The 16500-nt window shown below is 53.4% G+C and overlaps 3 protein-coding genes across 3 annotated transcripts; all 3 read right to left on the minus strand.

Moving 5' to 3' along the window:
- Positions 1-186: 186 nt before the first annotated feature.
- Positions 187-5035, minus strand: A1O5_07804 (uncharacterized protein; the record flags this gene model as incomplete). Its single annotated transcript, XM_007748392.1, has 2 exons — positions 187-720; positions 788-5035. 2 exons carry the CDS (start codon positions 5033-5035, stop codon positions 187-189), a joined length of 4782 nt encoding a protein of 1593 aa, XP_007746582.1.
- A 4962-nt stretch (positions 5036-9997) lies between these two features.
- On the minus strand, positions 9998-11994 carry A1O5_07805 (carboxypeptidase D; the record flags this gene model as incomplete). The annotated part of the gene is made up of 5 exons (XM_007748393.1): positions 9998-11031; positions 11083-11205; positions 11262-11358; positions 11415-11539; positions 11619-11994. The coding sequence occupies 5 exons, from the start codon at positions 11992-11994 to the stop codon at positions 9998-10000; spliced, it is 1755 nt and encodes a 584-aa protein (XP_007746583.1).
- Positions 11995-13705: 1711 nt separating this feature from the next.
- A1O5_07806 (uncharacterized protein) lies at positions 13706-16287 on the minus strand (the record flags this gene model as incomplete). The annotated part of the gene is made up of 2 exons (XM_007748394.1): positions 13706-15819; positions 15876-16287. 2 exons carry the CDS (start codon positions 16285-16287, stop codon positions 13706-13708), a joined length of 2526 nt encoding a protein of 841 aa, XP_007746584.1.
- Between the last annotated feature and the right edge of the window lie 213 nt (positions 16288-16500).

The following is a 16500-nucleotide window of genomic DNA, read 5'->3' on the forward strand; positions in this document are numbered from 1 at the left end:
CCATGTTGACATATTTTGAGACCTTTTCGGTCATCGCTACAGAATTCAACTTAGTGACTCGTCATTAACCAACCAGCGCATCCCAACAACGTCAATATGAGACGAAATCCCCAAGAGATAAGATCCAATACCCAGAGACCCAAGAAAAAGGTAATGTTACAGATCTCCCAATATCACATCGCTTGCTCACTTCTTCTTCTTACCGCTACCAAGCCCCATGGCTTCTGCCAGGCTTCCCAGACCCAGACCACCCAGCAGCTTGTCAACACCCAGACCTCCCAGAAGACCACTCACCAAGCCGCCCAAGCCCAAGCCATTAAGCAACTTGCCCACCAACCCGAGCACGCCACTCAGCAACAAACCGACGGCGGCAATGATCTGGAATAAGGGCTCGGTCAACAGCGCCCACAGTGGATTCAGCTTCTTCTTCGCATGAGGCATGTCCGCAATTCTCTTCTTGGCATTGTCGATAGTTTTGACAACCTGAGTGGTAAGTTCCTTCAGCCCTTCGGCGACGCGATATTCTTCCGGCGAAGCCTCGCCGCTGGCTGCTTTTGCTTTCGCGTTGGCGGCGATATGGCCGTCGGGATCGAGGCCGCGGATCGCACCGTTGCATTCGCCGAGGATACGAGATCCCTCTTCAATAAGCGGCTTGACATCTTGCACGAGTTTTTCCTCGTCCAATTCATCCTTGGGCGTGCGGTCCGCTCTTTCAACAAGCTGTCATCCACCGTTAGCATAGCTCGGACAATCTCGGAGCCAAGGGCCATGGGCGTGCTGTGCTTACCTCTGTGATCTGCTTGCAGATAGGTTCCATCCTCTCCAGTGTTTGATTGATGATATTGGAGATCTTCTTGGCAACCTCACGCTCCTCTTCCTCTTTCATTTGTTCAGGCGTCGGGCCCTCTTCAACTTCCTCCGGCTCTGGAATGTTCTCTAACAATGTACACTCTCCAATCTTGTTGCCGTCTTGATCCACCACATATCCATTGTCGTTGACCTCCTTGCCAATGCAAGCAAGCAAATTGCCATCTGTCAATCGTCCAATGACATCTCCGTTGCGGTCACGAACTTCACCCTCCTTGTTCACGCGTAGGCCGGACATAGGTGAGACTTCTCGTTCCTTCTTTTCTGGTTCCCATCGTTCAGCATGGCCAATGACATTACCGTTCTTATCGACAATATCACCGTCATCATCCACGTGGCGACCCACCAGTTTCTTAATATCGCCTTCGGTGACGCGCCCAATGATCTCTCCGCTGGCGTCCTTGACCAAGCCGTCTTTGTCGATGGCTGTGGATTCGAAATTGGAGAAGGGTCCTTCAGCACGACCATCATCACCGCCGGCAATCAGTCTTGCACGGCCGATGACTCTACCGTCATTGGACCAGATTTGTCCTTTTCCGTCCACCTTGCATCCAACAAGACGCTTGACATCGCCCTCTGCGACTTCACCAAAGATGGTTCCATGTTCGTCCACAATCTTGCCTTGCTTGTTGACAGTCTTACCAGCGAGGCTAGAGAGGTCTTCCTCGACAACTTCTTCCTCGGGAACTTCATATGGCTCCACGTGACCCTTGACATTTCCGTATTTGTCAATGATATCACCCTCTTCGTCAACACCGCGACCAAGCAGTTTCTTCCAATCTCCCTCAACCACTTTGCCGACAACGTTGCCTTCGTGGTCCTCGACGAACCCATCTTTGACAACAATTAGACCCTCAAGACCGGCGAAGGGTCCTTCAGGTTTAGCTTCACGCTCATTAAATGGAATGAGTTCGCAGCGTCCGACGACCTGACCTTGATCATTCCAGATCTGGCCGTTCTCGTCGATCTTGCGGCCGGCAAGCTCCTTAGGATTTCCTTCAACCAGGCGACCGATGGGGACGCCATCAGGTCCAATGACGTTACCTTGCTTGTTACATGTCAAGCCCTTCAATTCAGAGAGATCGACTTTCTCTTCTGGCTCTGGCTCCGGTTCGGGTTCCTCATATCTCTCAGCGTGACCGACGACGTTGCCTCGTTTATCAATGATATCACCATCTTCGTCGACTGCACGGCCGACAAGTTTCTTCGCGTCACCTTCAACGATGCGGCCGACTCTGTTGCCGTTCTCGTCTTCGACCCAACCATCAGCCACAACAACGAGACCTTCAAGACCTGCAAACTCTGCTTCCTCCTCCTTATCCTCCTGAGGTAGAGTCTTTGCACGGCCAATAACATGGCCTTTGTTGTCCCAGAATTGTCCTTGGTCATCGCAGGTGACACCGGCCTTCCAGATTTTCTTGGCGTCACCTTCAACCAATTCGCCGACAATGTTGCCGTTACTGTCAACGATCTTGCCCGACTTGTTGACCTTGAGGCCTTCGAGGATGGATAGAGGAGGCGAGCCATCATCGATCTCTTCGCCTGCCTCTTCGACTGCCTCGTCGGCTTCCTGAACAATCATCTCGACTTTGCCGATGACATTACCATTCTTGTCCAAAACCTCTCCCTTGTCGTTTAGCTTCTTGCCAGCAACGGCGGCAAGGTCACCCTCGACAAGTCTCGCAATCTCGTCACCGTCCTCATTGAGCACCAGACCCTTCTTGTTGACCTTAAGGCCTTCGAGGATAGAAGTGTCCGGAACGCCTTCAGCGGCTTCTTCGACCGTCTCAACAATGCCCTCTTCAACAGCTTCAGGGATGAATTCAACCTTTCCAATCACGTTCCCATCCTTGTCTAGAATTTCTCCCTTTTCATTGATCTTCTTGCCACGGACCGCATCAAGGTCATATCCTTCGGATAGTTTGGCGATAGGATCGCCATCCTCATTGACAACTTCGCCCTTCTTGTTGACCTTGAGACCCTCAAGTTGAGAGAAGTCTGGTTTGGCGGCCTTTTCAGCTGCTTCTTGAGCCTGTCCTGCTGCTCCTTCGGCTGTGTCGGCAGCACCTTCTGCAATATCTGCGGACTTGTCGGCGACCTCGGCCTGATCACCGGCTTCCTCTGCCTGCTTCTCAGCCTCTTCCGCAGCCTGCTGTGCGTCTTGGAGCTCTTCAACTAGTTCGGGGTGGAGTTCTTTCATGGCTTCTTCAGCAGCGTCGCCCTGGACGACCTCGACGCGGCCAATAACCTTGCCATTTTTATCGACAATCTCCCCATTCTCGTTAGGCACTTTGCCGGCGCAAGCCTTTAGATCGCCTTCCACAAGCTTGGCCAGGACTTCACCCTCGTCGTCGAGGATAGTGCCTTTCTTGTTAAGCTTGCGGCCTTCCACGATCGTGAGGTCGGGCTTCAATTGGTCTTGCAGCTCTTCGACTTTGCCAATGGCCTCTTGGACAGCTTCTGGTTTGGCTTCCTCGTGGACACCATTGACCTTTTCTTGCAGGGCTTCGCCGGCTTCCGGAACGATTTCTGCACGGCCTATGACATCCCCGTCTTCGTCCAGAACTTCTCCTTCGGCGTTCAGAGTTCTTCCGACTAAATCGGCCGGTTCACCTTCGGTGATCTTGCCCAAGATCTTGCCAGATTGATCCTTGATCGCGCCATCTTCTTGAACCTCCAAACCTTCAAGTGCTTCGAGACCGGGAAGTTCGCCGGCAGCCTCTTCGACGGCATGCTTAACTGGCTGAGGGAGAGTCTCCGCACGACCTACCGCATCGCCATCCTCATCCAAAACTTCACCATCGGCATTCACTGTCATGCCAACCAAGTCTGCGGGATCGCCTTCGATGATTCGGCCGAGGACGTTACCTTCTTTGTCGAGAAGGTCTCCATCCTCTTGGACTTCCAGACCGTCGAGGACGTTTAAGTCGGGAAGATATGTCTCCACAGCTTCTTCTGCGGTGTCCTTGACACCGTTGACTGCCTCCTCCGCTTGCTCCTCGGCGCCCTCTGCAGCTTCATGGACGCCGTTAGCTTTGCCTTCGACGTCGGCCTTCTCAGAAACCTGGCCGGCGAGCTCTTGAGCTTTTTCTGGGATGACGCTTGCTCGACCGACGACATCGCCGTCTTCATCGAGGATTTCACCATCATCGCCAATCTCATAACCTTCGAGATCGGCTGGATCACCCTCGTCAAGTCTACCGATCACATTGCCGGCCTTGTCCTTGATGTCTCCGTTCTCGCTGACCTTGAGACCCTTCAGGACGGACAGGTCAAGAGGCAGTTCCTCAGTAGTGCCTTCGGCAGTCTCCTGAACATTGTCGGCCACCTTTTCGGCGTGACCCTTGACACCATTTGTGGTCTCTTTGACATCAGGCACATCCCCAGCACCCTTCGGCGCTTCCTCGGCGGCCTCCTCTGCGGCCTCCGCCGTCTCTTCAACTGTGTCTTTGACACCGCCAGTAGTATCTTCTGCAGCGCCCTGCACATCAGCTTGTGAGACTTTGCCGGCCGCGCCATTGGCAGTGTCTTTGGCACCACCCACGCGGCCTGCAACCTTCTTGCCAGCACCACTGACAGCCTTTCCGAGTCCGCCTAGGGCACCCTTTCCTTGGCCTTCAGCTTCGTCCTCGGCCTCTTCGGCAGCATCGCCTCCTTCCGTGACCTCCTCCTCCTCTTCTTCTTCTCCTTCATCGCCTTCTTCAGTGCCTTCATCTTTGGCAGCGTCTCTGCCGCCACGCACTGTTTCCCCTCCTTCTTCTTCCCCCTCGTCTTCCTCCTCGTCGTCTTCAGGGATGGGCTCGGGGTTGGCTTCGGAGAGCTCACTAGTTTCGGCACCAGTGTCATCGCCGGGTTGACTAATTTTGCCGCCAGGCTCTTCAGTGTCTTTCATGCTGATTGCTCCTCGGGCTTCCTCCTCGACATCCTCGGGCTTTTCTTCCACGACCTTAGGAGTCTCCTCGGTGGGTTTTGGTTGAGAGGGAAGGCTTGGCGACCCTGAGCCTGTCGGTTTCTTTGGCGTGGCCCTCGATGTGCCTAGCTTGGGTGGTTTCCGACCGGGTGTGCCTTCACCAGTAAGCTTGGAAGTAGATGATGAAGCAGGACTCTTGCCGGTCTTTGTGGGTGTCTCGGGGACATTTGTGGATCTGCCTGCCGCAGGAGAGGGCATTGTGCTTTTGTAACTTCTGACTGTCTCTGGGGTCGACCTTTTGGACTGAGGCGACTCCCTGCTTGGGGTGGGTGGGAAGCTGTAGTAGGCGTATGAGGCGGAAGATAGTCGGTTACTGGTCATCAGCTGCTTCAGACTATTGCCTGCATTGATTCTGCGCTGCTGTTCCGTTCAGCCAGCGCACCTTCTGGTCGATTGTGGGAATTAGATGGATGATTGAATGGTTATAATACACGAGCTAGGCAAACATGAAGATTCAAAAGCAGAAACCCCGCGACGGACGAGGGAGGAGAACAGCTCATCAAGTACGCTGGAAAATCTGCTACGTCACCGGCCATCATTCTCACGTTGTAGAGCTGGTCGTCTACGGTGCCTGAACAGAGACCTGTCAACATGAGGTGAAGTGGGGAACTTTCTCAAAGAAAAACCGGCTTCTTGCTTCAACTGCGGCGGTGCAGTTCAACTCAGTTGCCCTCGACCGTCAACCATCACCACGACCACTACCATCATCACCGCCTCCACCTCCACCAGGTCTTCGAGGTCTTCCCGCATCTCAAGCCACACCATCCAAAAATCTTGCGAATAGGCGACGTCTCGCTTCTCCACTCTGCCTCCACTAACGACCCCAAACGCTAAATCCCTGCAGCAGCCCGAGCGCATTTGGTCAAATCCCATGTTCAAGATGCCGGCACCGGTGGCGCCGTGAGTGGTTCTACCCATACCTACAAGAAGAGCAGGTGTTGGTCTCCCAAACAAACCAGGAGCAGGAGCTCTTTCACACACGTTATCGGAGAAGCCTGTCAACCTGTGTTCCTTCTCACAAGGCCGGCGAGCTGAAATCCTCCCAATGCAGATTGTACCATGCGCAGGGCGACTGACATCAGTGTCTCCATCAGCTACTAGAGGTGTCCCGGGTGAATCCTTGTCGGATTGCCCTTGAACCACATCTTTGCCTTCCACCCTCATTCGCCACCGTCTCCCACCAGCCTTGATCACCATTTCAATGCTGACTTGGGTTTCCCTGTAGGGTCCTTGTCCATCCTCCTGCGCTCCTCTTTTCCTCCATTCGATGGAAATTTCAAGTTCCTGTGCCACATTCCTACTCTATTCCGACGCGGCCAACCGCTCTGACGCAATGAGATTAACCAAACAAGTCGGGGGTCAGCCACAACCAGTCCAAAGTATCTGGATGCTGCCCATTGTGTCGTCATAGAGAGGAGGAGATGATTTTCAAATAGGTACCTATTCAGTGCCTATGTGCGCAGCAGGTTAAGTAGCCAGCCGGCGATTTGCAAAGAGTGTTTCGGATAGCAGCTTGGTCGTCGAGAATGTTGAAATAGTGCGCAGCCATCGTCTCCGACTACTTAGGCCGTGGCTAACTGCACCTGCAACGGTCCTGTGCCAGCTCACGTCTCAACACTCGACCATCGGCGTGACAAAAAGTGAGGCGGAATACTGTACCCGTGGTCGACTTGCCTAACCTTACTTTCCATGAATCGCTGAGTCGCTGAGAAAGCAGATCATCGACCGATGAGACTGAGCAGGTTGACTCACCAGCCACAGCATCCTCGACAAGCGGGACAATAAGTGGGAGAGGGCAACGCGTGGCTGGCTGCCGATTCGCGCGGACAAAGTTCTTGGGCGTCCGGGGTATCTGTGATCGGCGGCGCACGTTTGGCCCCAAGGCCATGGATGCTGGCCAACTTTTGCGTGGCAGCCCCCGCTGCATGGGCGACATTGGTGCCCGTCTTGACGTCTTGACATCTTGACATTGGGTGACATCACCACCCCCAAGGGGTCGCTTTGCTCTCCCATGGCTGGAGTACTGGGTAGTGCTCACCCAATTGCCATACCTAGGTAGAGCTCGAGCTGGATGTTTGCCACACAAACCCCCGTCTCTACCCATGCATTTCTGGGTCGCCGATCGCTGACCCCTTTCGCCAGAGAAGGACCGATCGAGCGATGTCACAGTGGGATCGATCCTGGAGCCTCGTTGACAGCCGCTGACGTTTGAAACGGAAGGCTCACTCTAGTCAGGAAAGGGAGGTCCTCATTGTTCCTTGGTCCACCCGAAATCGCATGCACCATGGATTTGCACGCGCAAAGCAAGACCAACTGCCCTGCTCGCCAGTCATGTAAAGCCGATCGCTTTGAACGTGGCCGTGGGCCGACTAGCGCGCCACCAGCTCCAAGCGCCGCGTATCTCATCCCCTTTCCTGTCTCAGCCTCTACATACGGAGTACGGATTTGAATCACCGATTTATCTTGAGGAATCACAACCTGCGCCCGGCCGCTGTATCGCCTTTCAAGAAATAGCTCCAATGGTGCCTTCCCTCGCCGTATCCTGCTGAGGCATAAGGATGTAGGTAATGTCCCACACACTTGGAGAAGATGGGAATTATTGCTCGTCACCGCGGAAATTCAATCTCTTCAACAATACCGCCATGTCCGAGGATGGGGTGCCATGAGTTACCTGGATGGAAAAGGGAACAGCCCAAGTGTCAACACTGTGGTGCACGCCTTGAACCAAGTGCGGCATGATCAATCAATGAGGCTGCTGTTGCTGGCCCAATGCCCATGAGCAAATGCTATCATCTGATGCTCAGACTGTGGGAAGGACTGCCAAAAATGGGAAATCCAAAACGAGTTGGTTTTTTTACGAGGCCGAAAAGCCCCCGTTTTCCTCCTCCCCGCCACTCCCTTCTTACTCCTGCCCATCCTCGTAAGAACATTCATCAAATCCGGCACACCTCTCGTCAGCCACTGTGGCCACTAGTCACGCTAAGAAGGGGTACCTTCTGATGTTGGGCTTGAAGAAACCAGAGTTGGAGCAGCTTGCGAACATATTATTATAACCTGCCCTTAGGATTGATGGCATCACACTTTCCCCCTTGATTCGCGTCTCCATTATTTCTCTCCCTTGGCTCAGGAGACTGCTCATGGTGATCGTGATGGAATCATGTACATACATATACCTTTAGAGATGTACGGGGTAATCGACTACACACCTGTTCATTCACATTTGCTTCATGGGCGATGATTGATTGAGTGCTTGCTCCGAGAGGAATCAAACCAGACAAATCATGATATATATGAAGGAGAAATGACCTTCGTCAAGTATGTTTCCTCGCCTTTTATGAGCCTACAACCGATGCTAATGGTTTGCTCTTATCATCACGGTAAACTCGTTCCGGCCATCTTTTCCTTTTTGCTGCTGGTCTCTCTGCTCCAGTCTCACCCGACCGAGATTCTCAAGGGAATGGACACGCTTTCCGGGAGTTACGAGACTGTCATTTTCAACGAGACGACGAATGTCGATATAGGCGCGACAACACGAGCGCGGCCTCGTTGATTCACTCGGTGCAGCAACCAATAGTGCTCGACTATTGGAATTAACCTCTCAACGAACACAGAACAGACCCCGAATATGACAGCACGATCCATCGCGCCGTTTCTGTCGCTTGCATGGTCGCCCTGATTTGCTACTAGGTCCACATTCGCGTCGCAGGGTATAAGCTCAGTCTTTATCGGCGGCGCTTGACGGATGTCAAGATGTGGCTAGTCATGCTCGAGATTCCCTGGCCTGGTGGCTCCTGGTTGTACTGCTAACCAACACCCCAGACGAAGGACCAAGCGACCTGCGCCAAGGTTGAAAGCGTAAACCAGTCTTCTCGGTCGCGAGCTTGCTGTGGCCCTGATGCATTGCGAGACCCTTGTTTTTCGACGACGAGGGGCTCTATTAGCAGAGAATCGACAAAGGCTCTGGGACCTGAGAAGCCAGAAATATATCGGGGTTGGAGATTGTTCTTCGTCAGGGCATGCTCAACGGGCCCGCGGTGACGCTCTAGGGCGCAAAGGCCTCAAACAGGCCATTGCGCAGTTCGATAATAAGATTCTCTTCCAAGAGCGTGCTAAAGGGAAGGAGGGCGACGCACAGCAATGGCTGCAACAAGACTTTCTCTGCCAAATAGTTGCAGAGCAAAGTCCGACGAGATCAATCTCGGGCACTACGTCATGCCTTGTGGGACAAGTGCTGGCAAGTCAAACCGACCACATTCAGTGCGTTATACCTTGTCACCACCGCGTGGTACATTGACAATGGAAACATGGATGGTTATCACGTCGCTCCCGTGGCAATCAAAAGCTCCGCCTGCCGACTCTGCGTATCCCACCGAATGGACAATGCGGCGAAGGCATATCTGACCCATGGTCATGGTCTGCCAAACCCTGGCAAAGGCCCCCGACGCTTACCAACAATTTCACCAATCTGGCTGGCTCAGTGGTTGTCGTGTAATAGCTGAAATAAGTGGCCGAGGTTGTTAGCAACGGCGTACACAGATAGATAGATCTAGATCTCCTGTGCTATGTAACGAGAGCAACATAATTGAGGAAAACAAAGGGGTTTGGTTTCCCCCCCAACAGTCTTTGGTGTCTTCAAGTCTCACGAGAAGGGAAGGTAATCAATGGATCTAACAAGTCTTGCAAGTATTATGTCTGGAATGGCGCGGGATGCGCGGGGGAAAGTAGGCTTTAGCCGCACTCTCCGCAATCTGAAACATTTCATTGGCGGAAACCGTGTGTCGGAGGTTACTTGAAGCCTTTACGGGACGCCTCGAAGCGAATAATTGATACTGTAGCTGTAGGGAGATTTCTCCGAGCGGTTCTCCAGGGAGAATGGTATTGAATACGCGTTGATTATTCTTTCTGTGTTTGACATGCAGAGTGTTGACGAATCCGTATCACTCATTCGCTCAATATGTAGTTGAGTTTCCATTTCTCGGGCACCTGTGGACTGTGCCATGGCAGTAGGTCTTTGGGTCTGCGGCACCTACTTGCGCAAGTGAAGTGCCAAATGACCCAAGCCCCATCTTCTGCTTCAGTTTCTGGTTCTATCGTCACCTCATCTCGTCATCGTCATCTTCACTGCCTTGTCTTCGTTTCCAACAGGGTCAATGTTCACCATCAATACCCGCGTCTCGCAAATCGACCGGGAATAACTGGCCCTCGCGGCACCGACGACGGCGCCGATGCTGCAGAACGTGACGAAGTCGGCAGAGGCACGAAGCTCTCCGTATGCGTAGCACTCGGCTTGCCCTTGGTTCCTCCTTGTGTCCCGTTCACATGCATTGTGCCCGTGGCAATGTCCAAGCCATTGATTGCGCGGGTAAAGAAGCCCAGCGCCGCAACGGGCTGGTAGTAGGGGACCTCGTGGCCCGACTCGTAAATTCGGGTGAAGGAGAAGTTGCCATACTCACGGGTCTCGCCGTATTCGACGCCGTCGACCACGAAGGGCACATACCCCGAGGCCTTGAACTGAGCGGCGTGAGGCCACTTAGCGGCAAGGGATACAGCCTGCCCGCCATACCAATTGCAGATGTAATCTGCGTCGCCATACACAAGAGTCACGCGTACAGAGGAGGAGTTGAGGATCTGCTCCAAGTCTTCGATGAAGTTGAGGTAGATGAAATCGCCCGTCTGTTGGAAGGCGTAGTAGACCTCGTCGTTGGCGTCGGTGGTGTAATTGGTATCAACGCCCAGGGCTTGTTGTGTCGAGGGCAAGTTGAGGAAGTCGATGAAGTAGGTGGGTGGGGTAGGGTCAACGTACGGGTGTCGAATGTCATAAACGCCGCGATTGCCGTAATAGTAGTATGGGGACTCAACGTTGTCGCGGCACATGTCTTCAGCCTCGGTGCACGCGGCCTGACCCTCAAGAGTCGAAGTGTCGGCGATGGCGCAGAAGGAGATCTGGTCCAGGCAGCCGCCGTCCATGTGGCAAGCGAAGGTCATATAGTCATAAACGGTATCGTTCACGGCTTTGATTCCGTAGGTATTGTTGTTGGCGAAGATGGGGTAATACGGAGCTTGGACGTATTCATCCACGATCCCATTCATAATCCCCAGATTCACGAACTCGAAGAATTTACCGGTTTGACTACCGTTGGCAATGGCTTCGTTTTGCTGGTAGAAGTAGTTGAAGAAGGCGGGTCCATAATGTCCTATGTAACCTGTCAGCGGCGCCGCCCGAATGGAAGTGGTCCACATCTAACCTCCGTAAGATTCTGTCCACAGGTTGAACTGGGTTGATTGGACCTTGGAATCAAGCTGCGGTAACGCTGCGTAGAATCCTTGGAGCACCTCCCAGGCAGCGACTGCGGCGAGGTCCGTGGTATCTACAACACCGTCATGAGCACATGCGCATTCGCGCCACAAGTTCTGTTGGACTCACCGATCGCAGTCGCATTGATGATGGGATATCTGCCGGTTACATTTGCCTCTGATGGCGGTACGAAGTTTCCAAAGTTTGGATCGAGCGAGCCCGGGCCCTGGAGCCAAGTATCAGTTCCATCTCTTATGGTCAGTTTCACCTCGGTATTCTCACCTTTGAGCCATACGAGAACCCCACCCCTAATGGTTGACTGAGGAAGATCATGTTTGAAGCCTCATTCCATGCGTACGGGTTGAGGTGAGTGGTCAAGTTTTTGGTGACATTACACGGACCGAGCTCTGTAACAGGCTGTCAGCCACAGACTCGGAACAGGCAAAGAACCACCCATTTGTTTTGCCGGTGCCCAAGTCCACTTACCTTGAAACATCCCGATCAGAGAGTCACTTCCGGGCCCTCCATTGAGCCATAGTGTGATCGGATCGTTGGCAGGGTCGTTTCTCGACTCAAAAAACCAGAAGAAGCTGTGGACATCCGGAGCAAGGTTGATGAAGCCTGCGTATGAATTGACGCCCGGGGTCGTCTCACAGATGCCCTCCTTTCCCGGTTCCTTGTAGGTGATATTGACCCCATTGGGAGTGACGATTGTTTGAACGCCAGTGGGCTCGGCTGGTAGCTGTCGTGGCAAGACTTGAAGCTTTGGCCCCGGACCTCTTCTGTTGTGGACGACAGGTCCCTTGACTGCGGAAGCGCCAGCGGCAAGCGCTCCGAGGAAAGAGAGTATTGAGGGGCGCATTGCGAGACGTGCTCAAGGCGCCAAATGTGAAGGAGGGATGTGTAAACGGGAGGCGGGAAGAGGTAGAAAAACACTTCACTTTGGCTCAAAGCGAGCAGCTGTACCGAGTAGTGTAACTGTGTAACCGCCTGAGAGACACGGACAGCTGCGCACGGGAAAGAGAGGGGGATACGCGAGACGGGGTTCGCGCAGACAACATTAAGTAGTAGAGGGTTTTCTGACCTCTGCTCACGATTCAGCCGCTATCTGCACCAAATCGACGCTCCTGGTGAGCAGCATCCATCCTAGTGCCTTCACTAGCTTGAGAGTGAGTGTAACTGATTGCTGGCTAAAGAACCGAGGTGTCATCTTCTCGATGCATAGTTCGCCAGCAAGCCATTTGCCAGGAACACAGCGACCATATTCAATGACGTTTTGCCAGGACAAGAAGTAGTATCGCGACAGGGATCCTAGCTATAACCAACCCTTGACCTGTGGAGTTAGAATTCGGTTAGAGAAGCTTGAGCCTTCGGCATTCTGGTAAATGGGATTAGCCCATAGGGCGAGCATCCATCCCCCGATGCTTTCCAGTCCCCATGAGGAAGGTCCTCAAGTGAATGGTACGCCAAATGCATGAATAGAAGCTTCCTCTTCGTAGGTAAAAGGTTGTGATAAGATTGCGCCTCTCGGAGGATTCAGCTGGATGCGGCAAGTCGTAGATCCCGTGCCTGTGACTTGGTCAATTTGCCCAGGTACGACGAGGAACAGCCAGTGAGGTGTCATGCAAGCAATTTTCATCGCCAAAGCTTCAAGGCAGCCGACCTCCAATCACTCGGCTTTATTCCCTGCGTTCGCTGTTTGCCCATCCATTTTCCAGAAACAATTGGAAGCCCGTCCAAAGCTGCTGAATGGCGGTGTTACGCAGTGAAACAATTTCCAGCACGCGGGTGCCCGAGACTGCGGTCTCGGCAGCTTCTTGGGTAATCCGATTCAAACGGCCAACAAGGGGACAAGCATCATCAGGCAAAGCTTCTGAAGCTTCAGAGACTTGGCGGTGATTACAGCGGATAGTGACGGACACTGGAGGAAGTGGGCTGGTCGTGGGCGCATGCAGCCGCCGTCCCTTCAAGGCACGAGCCTGTTTCTGTGTGATTTGAGCGTTTGTCCGGGCGATGGATCGGCTGGCGGCGGAAGAGGCCGAGTCCGCAGGATTGTGCCAGGAGAGGTTTCCTTATCGGTCTCGCCACTGGACATGATTTCGAGGTGACATTGCAGGGGAGTCGTTGACAGGGTTGACCAGGCCACCGCCGCCGATCAACTGGCGGGGTTGAATCCTGTGAGCTCAAGGTGGGGTGAAGGAGGGCCAGAAGGACTGCTGTGCGGTGTTCCGCGCGGAGGGAGCAAAAGACCCATGGGCCTAGGCATGTGTTGGCAAGGCCACTTGACAATTCGTTCTTCTTCTTTGAACGAGAAGAATGGTATGAAGGATGGAAGGAGAAAAGGGGAGATATTGAGAGAAACTTGGTCCGCCACCAATGAAGCTGCGGATCTGCAAGCCACTTCCGCACATCTTCGGTCTCTGCCAACATGACACCAACCGGCAACATCTAGCCTCGCCCATATATTCTCATGAAAGGCATTCCACGCGTGACTAATAGGCTTGAATTTACCCCGAGACAGAGACAAAGAGTCAGACCTTAAGACATATATCATTTCTAGTTCGTTTCAAATCTCAGGCATCCCCTTGGATGGCCAGACCCAGAACCAGCTCGTCAGTGGCATCCAGTTCCTGTTCTACATAACCACATTGCTCTCGCTGCTCATCCACTTCTTCAATCGTCTCCAAGGGAAACTCTACAGAGTTGGGAGTGTGGTTATCCGCATCAAAGCCCTGGAGCCACTGCATGTTCAAATCTAGGCCGTCTTCAACAGTTGAAAACAAATCAGTCCCTCCTTCTAAATCAACCAGCGTCTCAAAATCTGGGTGTGTGGCCTCCTCCAGTGCACCACTGATTCCTCGGTTGTGCTTGACGTCGACTCCTGCCGATGTAGCTAGCGCTTCTTCCGTTGTCTGGGAATTCAGGCTCATCTCCGACTCGGGCGGTGTGTACGCGGCAATGAGATTTCGCTCTTCCGGCGCCAGCGTCGAGTTCATGAGCAGTAAACTTGCCGTCTGCATGGCTTCGGGCGGGGGAGTGAGCAACAACGGTCCTGGATGGAACTTCTTCTGCTCCATCCCAGACACGCTGGGCGAGTATGGCCCCTTCATCCCCGACGTGACCGCGGCAGCAGCATAGACCTGAGCATTGGTCTTGCGAACAGCTGCGTCGAGGAACGAGAAAGCAAAATCGGCCGAAGCATACATTTCTCGCAGTCTCTGCAGGGCCTGCATGCAGAATTGAAATTTCCGAATGCTGGCTTGTCGCGTGTTCGAGTCGCTCGATTTGATATCCAGGAGATGAATGATGATGGCGGGAAGCAGGCATGTCACTCCGGTATTCGGGAGGTAACGTATCAAATCGTGCGCAAAGAGTTCCTTGTACATCTCGGTAATATCATTGGCCGCCTCGCGGACCTTCCTTCTCGACAATTCCCGAAGCTCCGGGGCAACAACAACATTGGGAGCCGATGGTAGGATTTGCGGCCGATGTAAAGCACTGATCGCCGTAAGGTAGATTCCAGTCAGCAGAGCGCGGTGTAGATTGATCACCTCTCCGTCGTTGGTGCTTGTCCGCTCACGGGAATCGGGGGCAAAGTAATGGAGCTCATGCGGGAGGTCTTTGTGCCACTGATCCAGGGCGCGATCACACCGAATCACGTCGCACGGGTCAGCCGCTGACTTCTTCGGAACCAGCCTCATGGTCGTCTCTTGAGTGGCGCCAATCTTGTGGCCGAGCGTGGAGTACTGGACCGCGAGAACTTGGGTGATGCGGACGCAGAGATCGGCCAGACCGATACACATCTTCGCCAGAGTGACGCGCTTCGAAGTGTCTCTCACCGCAGGACAACCTCCAAGCATTCTACTGAGTTCGGCCGGAAGGGCCTCGGTTTCAAAATCGGATACCTCCAGCATTGGCACGTCAAAATCTCCGCTGTTTATGCGCATTGGACGCCGCATACCAATGGCGATCAATCGGTCTCGCATGTAGCAAGACCACCAGATGCGCTTCCAGAGACGGCGTTGTTGCAAGCTCATGAGTGAAGCATTTGAAGTGTCACAATTTAGGCCAATAGTTCGGGCAACCGAGATGGCCACACCCAGCCAGTGCCAGACATCCTTTGGGTCGTCAGGATTCTCATACCAGTATGTCATCAGCAAGACTGCCTGGACGACTGTGACCCGATCAACTTCGTAGTCAAAATCATACAGCAGCTTGACTCGCTGGAAGAAGGATTTCCTGGCTGCTTTCCGGGTCATGTATCCTTGCGCAATGAGATATCGCATGTCTATGTATGCAGTTGCCGCAAACATGATGGCCTGGAAGAGCAAGAGGCTCACTGTGTTGGTGGGCTGGTTCTTTTCGACGGTAGTCAAGAAGTCGCGCAGGTCGATGATGGGGAGGAAAGGGTGCACGTATTGGACGTAGCACCGGAGCAACTCGTTACGGAAGCCTGTCTCCGGGATCAAAAACGCCCCCTTTTTCTGCAGATACTCCAGATCTTCCGTCATGATCCTAGGAGATATTGGCTGCAAATACGGGGGAAGGACAATGTTCAGCCGGCCGGAATGCTGGAGGAAATAGGACATGGCCGGGGAAAGGATGGGTGTAGAAATTTGGGTGATGCCGATTGTTGGCATTCTTCGGAAACGCTCCTCCTGGCTCAAGCGGTGACCTTGTGTCTGGTCTAGAGGCATGTCCGTTAGCATGAGCTTCCAGACCACAGCCACGAACAGGACTTACACAGCATATGCGGCTTGTGATGGACCATCTCGTCCTCCAGGGCGTGCTGGGGATGGCTTGGCTCAGCGGTGGGCAATGTAGGGACAAAATTGTTCAGTTCATCAATGTCGTCAAAGATGGGAAACTGTGGAATTTCCTTCTCCTCTTCTATAGAATTGCAGGGCGAGTGATGGAACAGCTCTCCCTCAGCATAGGACTTTCTCCGTCGTTTTCCTTCGGTGACTACGCACTCGACCTCATCCAGTCGACAATTCGTGCATGGAATTCCACTCTCGACCACGTCACAACGCACTTTCCTGCCACGGCAACAGTGGCAGGCTTTGGAAGCCCTCCGCTTGACCGTCCTACCACCGGCGGGAAGCCCAGCCGCCGTTGACTTTCTCTTGGGCTGGGTATGGGTAGTTGTCGCCATGGTGAGTATGGTCAGTGGAGGTGAAGTTTGCAGAAGAGAACACAGAGGTCTTTGGACCGCTTCAGGGGAGAAAGTCTTAGAGAACCCTTCAGCGATTCACGGGGCACAGAGAAGAGGAGAGTGAAAGAGCGTGAGAAGATATCGAGGGGCAACGAAGTTCACGCGAGGGTCTTGGGAACTGATATGGGGAAAATGTCAACGGATCCGACATGA

Source organism: Cladophialophora psammophila (genome assembly GCF_000585535.1).
Source record: "Cladophialophora psammophila CBS 110553 chromosome Unknown aczJe-supercont1.12, whole genome shotgun sequence".
NCBI lineage: Eukaryota > Fungi > Ascomycota > Eurotiomycetes > Chaetothyriales > Herpotrichiellaceae > Cladophialophora > Cladophialophora psammophila.